This window comes from Rhinoraja longicauda, chromosome 33, assembly GCF_053455715.1.
Source record: "Rhinoraja longicauda isolate Sanriku21f chromosome 33, sRhiLon1.1, whole genome shotgun sequence".
NCBI classification, from domain to species: domain Eukaryota; kingdom Metazoa; phylum Chordata; class Chondrichthyes; order Rajiformes; family Arhynchobatidae; genus Rhinoraja; species Rhinoraja longicauda.
This window is the reverse complement of record NC_135985.1, coordinates 6,110,885-6,121,261: the sequence shown is the minus strand read 5'-3', so window position 1 is coordinate 6,121,261 and position 10,377 is coordinate 6,110,885. Positions and strand designations below refer to the sequence as shown.

Sequence of the window (10,377 nt, the reverse complement as noted above, 5' to 3'; positions counted from 1 at the left end):
TCATAGTATGGTATATAATAGTGCAGTATAGTATAGTATACGATAGTATATAATAGTGTGGTATGGTATATTATAGTATAGTATAGAATGGAATACTTTATTGTCACAGGCACAGTGAAATTCTTTGCTTGCATACCCGAGGCTTCACCACTGCCGAGGCCCCACCACTGCTGCCGCTTCACCGCTGCCGAGGCCCCACTGCTGCCGAGGTTCACCACTGCCGTCGAGGCTCCATCCGGCCCCGGCTGGCTTTTCCGCAGCCTCCTGGGAGGTCTGTGGGGGCGGGTTAGGCCTACCGGGCGGGATCCGGCCCTCAGCGCAGTTGTTCGGCTTGAAGTATATTATGGGGGTAGCTATAAAAAGCACTATATGATACAAAAAGAAACAAAGCGCTGGAGTTACTCAGCACAGCATGTGAGGCAGCATCTGCAGAGGGAATGGACTGGAACACTTGAACCCTGGAATCTAAAACTTAATATTAATTTATTTTATTTACTTTAGAGATAAAGGATCAAAACATCTCTTCGGCCCGAAGGGAAATGGACTTCGAACTGTATAGACTTGGAGACGTTATTTTTGACTTTGCACTACAATTGTCTATTTATTTATCTGTTTGTTTTGTATATATACTGAACTTTTTTGTTTTTTATTATGGGTTTTACAAAGTAATATGTTTACATATCTACAGCTGCTGCAAGTAAGAATTTCATTGTTCCGTTTCAGGACGTGACAATAAAACGCACTCTTTCTCTCGCTCGGCTGAGTCCAGGGTGACCATCTATCACCTGTTCACACCACTTTTATGCTATTCCACTTTCACATCCATCCCCTACATACAAGGGACAATCTTGCAGAGGGCCAATTAATCTACAAACCTGTACATCTTTGGAATGTGGGAGGAAACCAGAGCACCCGGAGGAAATCCATGCGGTCACAGGGAGAACGTACAAACTCCGTACAGACAGCCCCCCTAGTCAGGATTGAACTCTCTTTCTGGCACTGCGAGGCTTTTGGATGTTAAGGTGATCAAAATATATTGTGTTGATTTACAGTAAAGTCAGACAGAAATAAAAGATCAGTCACGGGCCAAGAGAAGCAGAGGGGCTGATTAGCCTATTCTTTCTTCTATTTCTTACATTCTTATAATTCAGCGCATACTATCTATGATGAGGTGATATTGAAATTTTAATGACTACGCTAATACACTGATCCATATACAGTTTCAAAAGTTAAAAAGTTACACTTTCTTATCTAAATCTGTATAAGTTATGGTTAAGGAATGTCTCATGCAGTAAATGCTATCTTGAATTTTAATTTGTTTTCCCTAAATGTACTGAAATATTGAAAAAAAACACTTTAAATTGAATTCATTTTAATGTATAATTTATGTAGAAGATAAGTCATTCTTATTTGCTATAACATGAAATATTCTTCCTGCTTTTAACATCTCCTTATTGTAAATATTTACAGAAAATGGAAGAACTGCCCAAAACATTTGAAGAATTTTTGAAATTTCAAAGTGTGGTAAGTGGCTTTACACTACTTCAGATTTGAGAAATGTAAACATAGAATAAGTCAAGTTGAATCTATTAGACCTGTATTGCTGTTGCGCCTCATAGTTACCCATTCCAAACATCTTCCTGTTCCTTTCCTGTAGTTTCTAATATTTTGTTCAGATGCTCAATTGCCATTTGCAGCAATTCCAATCCTTGATCCTAGAAGCTCATCTGTCTTCTGCCTCAACCATGACTGAAGAAGGGTCTCCACTCAAATGCCACCCATTCCTTCTCTCCATGGATGCTGCCTGTCCTACTGAGTTACTCCAGCTTTTTGTGCCTATCTTCAGCCACGATCAGATTCACTTTAGCTTTTAAATATACATTGTAGATTTTGCTGCCACCACACCCCTACTCGTTCCTTGCCTCACAGCAGAACACTGTAGCAGCTCACATTGCACAATTTGTCCTCACTTTGTGTCTGAATGACAGATCCGCATTTCTGGTCTCTGCATGTTTTTAAATATGCTGCTTTAATTTTACCTTTAGTCAAAAGTTTTTTATTATCAGATGTACCAAAACCAAAAAATTAAAATCTTTATTAAATTGAAATTCCTCAATGAATATAGAGTGCAATTAAAAACTTGTTGATCCCAAACCTTTCTTTCCTTCTGTCTACTACTGAACCCTTTCTTATAAGTAGTAGTATTGCCAAAAGACAATATTACAGGCTTTATTCAAGAGGGTTTATCATGATACACTATGTAACTTTATCACGTCTGTTGATCAAAAGCATAATTGGGAAGTATTTTAGCTGATCTTAAATTCTTGTTAAGAACACAGTACTATAGATGCATTCGGAGGATCAGGCAGCATTTGAGGAGAGAATGGACAGGCAACATTTCGGCATAGGGCCTTTCTTCAGACTCTGAGTTTGAGTTTAGTTTATTGTCACGTGTACTGAGGTACAGTGAAAATAATCACTGCCTATCTATTCCCTCCATAGAGATTGCCTGGCCCGCTGAGTTCCTGCAGCACTTAGTATTTTTAGCTCAAGATTCCAGCATCTACAGTCTCTTGTGAATCAAATTTATGTTTCTTATTTTAAGGTTCTAGGATTTATGGCACATGGTCACTAAACTGAAATTTTCAAGTGTTATTGGTTCCAGCAGGCTAAATTCTGAACTCATTGTCCTCCAAATTCTAAATTCTCATAATGCATCATTTGCTTTGTAAAGCAACACAATACGTGCTGGAGAATCTCAGCGGGTCAGGCAGCATCTGTGGAGGGAATGGATCGGCAACGTTTCGGGTTGGGAGTGTATCTCGTTGTACACAGATTAACAAGCTAGGAAGACTTTGGTATTTACTCGTTGCAAATAACAAGTTGTTACGATGATATGCCCACAGTAAATAAAGTAGATCCAGCAGCCCCAGCAATTAAGCAAGTATTATAATGTCTTTATTAAGATCTATATCTCTCAGCGTTACATTTTTAACTTTAACAAAAAACATGGTTATTTTAATGAATGATTTTGGAGACTGAATTTGGAACCTTAGTGAACTCTTTTTTTAATTAATCAATTTTGTTTAGTAGAAATAAATGGTATCTAGGTAATATACCTTTCTCCAGACTTTTATCTGATACGTAGCTCACCATTGGCTTTAATTGCTGCTATTATTAGATCATAGTGGTGTGAAAGAGTGGATTTTTAGTTATTAATATAAGCGCCACGCATGGTTTATATATCCCAATAATGTTTAAATGCTTAAATGCAGTGTGCCTTCTCTTTTTCAATTTCCTAGAAATTGAACTTTTTCATTTTGAGCGCATTTTGAAAGGAGATAGTGTAATGTTGTAGATGAAAACTATCTTGCATGTCCCTGCATACTGCAATTAGATAGTACATACCAGGCTTGAAGTAAATGCATAATTAAGGATGATCGCCAAGTTCCTTCTAACATTTCCAGAGAAGTAGCAGTATCCTTTTCGTTGCTGCAGATTCTCATTTATGTGGTTACGTTTTTTTTAAACAGAATATGTTTCAAATATGGAATACATAACAGGCAATTGCAGTGAAATAATATACACAGGTGCAATAAGTTCGATGTAAGTTCACATTTCCTACGGTACACTGCTCTTAAGGCTTTTTGTTATCTGGAACATATTATGTAGCCATAAAGCAAGGAGCTATAAATTCATTGCATCATGGCAAATCTAGTGAGATCCTATGGTGTTGCCTTTGGACCAGATGGTTGGAGGCTAAGTTATGAATGTGTCTAATAATGTTTATAAATCATAATTGTCGTGACTTGGATTGGACTTGGATCCTCAGAACTGCATCTTGATTTACTGAAGTTTGTTTTTGTGCATCATGTTTCCATTTTGTGAAATGTTCCAATTTAGTGGTTAAGTCATTCTCGATATGGAGGGATTGACTAAGAAAAAGATTAAGACTGAGGGTGCCAAAAATAGCTTAAAAATTTGGAAAGATGATGTAATTAATATTGTGCCAACAGAAAAAAAACATTAAAATTATAATTATAAATCATTTAAACATTGGAGACAATATTTTCATGCAAATTCTGCCAAAAATCAATCATGTTAATTTCTAATTCAACATGAGCCTTTATATAAAAATAATGAAGTATGCATTTGAAGATACGTAAACTGATTTGACTTTTTTTATGTTGCAGACTAATTGGCCAGAGATGCTGCCTGATGAAGATGAGTTTAATATGCAAACTCAGCCTGACATATTAGTTTCATATGAATCAGTGTCACAATATGTTTATGAAAATGCACCTTTTCGGATGGAGTTTCTCACTGACATGGGACAAAAAATCAATGAGTTTAGATCACGCTTAGGAAAATATTCTTCAAAAATCCTGCCAGATGAGCCCAGGAAATACAAGAACAAAGAACATCTCTTCTATCTACCATCAGAGAGTAATTGGCTTGTGACTTTTATAAAATAGTGCATTTCCAACAAATACAATCCATTTATATTGTACTTTTTTAAGGAAGAGAAAACATCCCAATGTGATTCACAGAAACACGAGAAGGGGAAAAGAAAAACAGAGACTTTTAAAAAAAGTCATGGGAGAGAAACTGAAAACAGAACATTTGTCTTGGACATGGGTTTTAAGAGGAAAGTGTGGGGGAACAATTGAAGGCTTTGGGGAAGGTATTCCTGTGAGTAGGACCTAGGTTGCTGAAGGCTCCTCCACCTATAGTGGAGCAAAGCAGAGTGTTCATAAGAACATGGGTCAGAAGAACAGCCTGAGGCAGACGTTAGCTGTTGTTTTGACGGCGTTTAGTAGGGGAAAACTGCAGATCAACCTAGGTTAAAGACAATGGGGTAGGTTGAATTATGGCACTAGGAACTGCAGATGTTGTAATCTTGGAAGCAAAACATAAAGTGCTACAGGCAACTTCTGTGCCGCAAATGGACAGGTGATGTTTCGGGTTGGGATCCTTCAGAGTTGAGGGATGGTAGAGAAATTCCTTCGTTGTACACGGTTGATAAAAAAGGAAGGCAGTTAGGACACAGATGATTTAAACAGCAGATGAGGTGGAGTTGAAGCAAGCAAAGTTACAGCGGTGATTTTTGGGTATGTTGCATCTACTCCAAATCAGCAAGCATGGTGTCGAGGTGGGAGGCAATGATGGGTCTTTTAAGAAATCCAGCGGTGACATTATGAATAGAAGAGCAGCTTTTGCTCCCGAAAACTAGGCAGTTTCATGTAGTTGAGCAATTCCCATGTCACCCATGAAATCCTGGCGCCCATCTGACACAACTAACATGGAGATTTCTGTATTGCTGCAGGCTGAAAAAAACAAAACTTTTTTCAAAAAATTGCATTAAAACAAAATCTGTCCATCTGTAATAAATTCCAACATATCTAATTGATGCTTGAGGGAATGGTTGTCACTGGTCATGGGAGATCAGGCATCTGCATGAGTACTTAGGATATAGAATGGAACTATTTAGTCCACCAACAATGCTGGTTCTTGGAGCAATCCTATTTCCCTTGCAACTTTTTCCTTTTTCACACATATCCATTAATGTCCCAAGCTATTCCAACCAGGCACCTACAATAGGAATCTGGAGTAATTGGAGCCATTGATCGACCGACCAATTATCAGTACATCTTTGGGGTTTGAGAGGCAACTGGAGTACCTGGAGGGAATCCAAAGATCACATGGAAGGTGTGCAATACCACACCAAAATCGTGAGGCAGCTACAATCCATAGACTGCCACAGTGCCCCCATACACATGGTCTAAATTAGTGAATAAATCAACAGCAAGAAATATTTGTTGGGTTGTGAGAGGAAATTTGGGAGAAGAAGGTGTATGGAATAACTGGGTAGGATGAAAGAAGTGTGCCCTCCTTTACAGTAATTTTATCAATTAGAAAGTACCGATATATATGTTTGCAGCAATTGAAGAAAAATGCTACAATTTTGCATTTTTACTGATGGGGTTGCTCAAGATGTTCATTTTAACCATGGCAGGCCAATATTTTGCTTTCGTCGATGATGGCTGTCATTTTGGGTTTGTATCACGGTGAGTTTAGGCAGATTTGGGAGCTGGAATTATATAAAAAAAGGTTTAGAGGTAATACAATATCTCATTACGTGTAAACTTAGTTGCTTTTTCAGTAATTGTACTCAATGTCAAGCGTGAAAATTATAACCAGCTTGGGCTGTTTGGAAATAGATTATAGGAACCAAACATGTGAGCCAGTGTCATTAAAAAAATGAATATATTTTCTGGAATGACTGCCATTTGACACGAAGCTTTGCTCAAAATAGAAGTGAGATGAAAAAGTAGTGGTACTTTGTTGTGGTTATAAATTTGATCCATGTTTTCTTCTAGAATGGGCCCTTATTGGGAATGTGCAACTATTCTTAAAGGTCCATCTGGCTTAGTTGTTGGCACACTTACCTAGGAGTTTATAGTTTCAAATCAAATCCAGAAATTAAGCACATAATCTGAACTAACCCTTCAGAGCAACACAAGATTTTTGCCATACCAAATATGTCATCATCAGTTAAGACTTTAGACCAATCTTCTCCAGCTGGATGTGAATTATTTCATGCTATTATTCAAGCAAATGCTGGAAGTTCTGGTATCCTTGATAAGTTGGCTTGTTTCACTAGGGAGGGAAAATTGTTAAATTGGACAGTCATCTTATTTGTTCTTTGTTGGGGCCTAGTATACATGAATTGGCCACTGTAATTAATTAGGTATGAAATACTTCAGAATTGTGATCATAGATCGTATAATGTAAAATGACTCTTTTAAAATGTTATCTATATGATTTGCAGTTTGTAAAAGTTTATTCATTTTGGCATGAATATTAAAATCATATTATTTGTTTCAGCATTCATTTCACAAATGCAGGACTCTGATGCATTACTAACACATCCCAGTAGAAAGGTAAAATCCTTGCAGTGATGTTTATTGCTTTGCTAATGCTTTACTGAAGAGTTTTGGTGTTTCTGAACGTTATACAACTGCATGAAGAAATCCCAGTAATTTGGGGATCCATTTCTTTTAGATTTCTCCAGTCATTTGGTGTACCTTTGATAGAGACTGTCTGTGGTATGACTGCCAATGTTATCGCTTCACTGTAAGAAAATCACCAAAGTAATTCCCACTGTTAATATTTTTATTATCCAGTCAACTAGACATTAATGCATGATATCTAAGCATCTCATTTATTTCAGACTTTTAATTGTGCGTGAAAATGATTCATCAGCTAATTAATTCAAACTCTGATATACGATGCTGCCCTGAGGAATATACCTGCTGTGTGGGGGACTTTTCCATTAGGGTGATTAATGTTAAATTGGTATGGCCATCTCTAAAAACTTGCTATCAAGCTTGGTCAGAAGTTATGGGTTCAAGTCCCACTGCAGAGCAGATTAGAGTCAGAAAGCCATACAACATAGAAGAAATCCCTTCAGCCCATCATGTCCATGCTGACCCTCTACACTAATCCAATTTCCCTGCGTTAAGGTGGGATCCTTCCTTGACTTGCCTCTTAAAATGTCTGTAAAAATGCCTCTTAAATGTAGTAACTATCTGATTCCACCACCTCCTCTGGCAGCCCATTTTAGAAATCAGCCATTCTCTGCAAAAAAAACTTTATCCCTTGGATGTCCATTCAGAAGTACTATTGTGATATTGATCATGGGTCTTCCAAATGAAACTAAGCACTTATCTGTCTTCTTGTGTAGCTTGGGAGGACCCCATAGAATTATTCAAAGAACAAAAGGGTATTTCTCTACTAATTAGAAGAGAGTGATAGATCATCTGGTTGAATGGTGCCCAGTAAACAGCCTCTTACCCAACATCAATAAGCCATGAAACTAATCATTTACTATAGAATAAGGAAGTCAGGACACCATGTGCCAGTTTTCATTGGTTAGTCAGTGATGAAGAGAGCCGTTTCAAGTTCCTGGAAGTTAATATTTCGGATGACTAAACCTGGCCCCAGCAAATTGATGCAATCACAAAAAAAGTATGCCAGCTCCTCTGTTTTCTTTGAAGTGTAAAGAGATTCGGCATGTCACCGAATGATCTAACAGAGTTCTATGGACGGTCTGTAGAAAGTATCCTGACTGGTTATATCATGGCCTGGAACGGCAATTCCAAGACACGAGAATTCAAGAGGCTGGAGAGTGTGGTGAAGTCAGCCCAGTCCATCATGGGCACAGCTTCCCTTCCATTGAAAGCATTGACATGAGGCTCTGGGTCAAAGGCGACATCTCTGATCAAGGAACACCACCATCCGGGCTGTGCCCTCTTCTTGCTGCAAAAGGCACAGAAGCCTGAGGTCCCACACCATCAGGTTCAGGAACAGCTACTTTCCTGCAATCAACAGGATCTTGAACCGACCTGCACAATCGTAAACCCAGAGCAGCAAAATGGAACATTATGGACCACCTTGTTCACTACCATGGACTCGTTTTCCAATGGTATCTTGACACTAATGTTTTTGCAGTCTTTCTTTTCACTGCCTTGTGTCATGTATGTTTTGTGTGTTGTATAGTCTATGTGCTTGTGATGCTGCTGCAAGCATGATTTTCATTGTACCTATACCTCACCATACTTGTGCATATTGATAATAAACTCAACTTGATTTGACTTGACCTGATCAGTAACAAGGAACTGCCAAAATCATTATAATCAAATTTATCTGTAATGAAGAAGGCGTTGCACTAAGAGGTGACCTGTCTCCAGGTCCAGGTGGATTCCATTCCAGAACTTTAGAGAAGGTGAGAATGTTGTTTTTCTGAAAGATTGAGCAGATTGTGCCAAGGCTACTGAGAGTTAAGAACAACAAATGGTGATCTTATTAGAACATGTAAGACTCGGAGAAGATGTTTCCTTTCAAAGGGGGAATCTGGAACCAGGGGCTGTCCTTTCAAAGTAAGTGATTGTCCATTTGACATGGAGATGAGGAGGAATGTCTTCACTGAGGTCCATGAATCTTTGAAATTCTGTATCTTACAGTTGTGAAAGCTTTTGTTAAACATGTTAAAGCCAAGATAGACAGATTTTTGGTCTGTACGGGAGTCAAGGGATCACATAAAGTCAGGGAAATGGTCATAATCTTATCGTATAGTGGGCAGATTGGAGGGATGATTTGCTCTCTTATTTCTTATATTGTTATGATCCATAGCAATTTTGAGCAGTATTGAATGCTAATCTTATGGCAAGAAAATGAGCGTATGTGTAATTGATGCTTTCTAGAGGTGTGGTAATGATGCTATCCATTGCCCCTTTGACACCAGTACAGCCATATCGGTCGTTAGCACTTCAAACTGAAGCCTTCTCTCATTCGTTTATGTCTAAATAGATTATTCAATACAAAGTTATGCAATGCAATTATCTGTTGAATTCAAAGAACAGATAATTCAAATTAAAGTTATCGTGAACTTGTGGGTGAGCTGCAAATTGATTTCTACTGGTCCTGTGAGTGCTTGGGGATTTCTGGAGTTTGTGAAGTCCACAGGGAGTGATGTACTAGGTGCTGAATGCCTTGAGTTCATAACTTAGAGTCATAGACCCTTCTGTCCACAGAGTACACAGAGTAAGGCAAGATGCGAAAAGAGGCGTGGGGAGGAGGGGCAGAAATTTCTCATTAAAAGGCCTCCTCCAAGTGAGGTCGTCATGGACTGACTCCTAACTGCACCTCAGTGAGGAATAATATATGAGACATCGTCAATAAAACCTGTCACCTGCCACAGCCACAATCACAGACAGGCAAGGATCAATCTAGCTATGAATCTTTATGTATTGACATACTTGTCCAGTGTTATCTTCTATTCAAAAGAGCTGACTATACAATATCTTCTCTTGTCAGAGTGTATCAGGTGCAGTGAAAACAAGACTTCAGTAGAATTAGAGGCTTGCTCATGCTGCAATGTTCCATGCATTCCAAACATAGTGCATTAATGCACTGTGGATGAACTGTTGGAGAAGGCTCACCAGGATGTTACCAGCAATTAAACATTTCATTTATGATTAGAGACATAATAGGCCAGGTTTGTTTGCCTTGGAGAGAAGGAGGCTGAGGAGGAGGCATGACTGAGATGCATAAAATTAACAGGAAGTCAAACAGGATAGATATGAAGAGACATTTCCTCATAATAGTTGTCAAAACTGGAAGAAATCGATTTTGGTTAAGGGGGAAGAGATTTACAGTGGAGTTGAAGAGTTTCTTTTTCCAAAGGGATAGTTGGAATCAGGAATGCACTGAGCAGGTGGTGTGAAAAAAAGTGCTCTAACAACATTTAAGAAGTATCCAAGGCAAAGAAGGCTACAGACCAAGTGCCAGTGAATCGGATTAATGTATGTAGGT

General features: G+C 38.5%; 1 protein-coding gene across 1 annotated transcript in view; it reads left to right on the top strand.

Annotated features, from left to right (window-relative positions):
- LOC144608923 (protein FAM227B-like) overlaps positions 1–10,377 on the top strand; it is a 144,000-nt gene that overhangs the window by 1,313 nt on the left and 132,310 nt on the right. The window contains exons 2-4 of the mRNA XM_078427170.1: positions 1,471–1,524; positions 4,194–4,446; positions 6,889–6,944. Of these exons, the coding sequence (XP_078283296.1) occupies positions 1,474–1,524; positions 4,194–4,446; positions 6,889–6,944 (360 nt within the window). The 5' untranslated portion in view covers positions 1,471–1,473. The remainder of the gene's footprint in view (positions 1–1,470; positions 1,525–4,193; positions 4,447–6,888; positions 6,945–10,377) is intronic.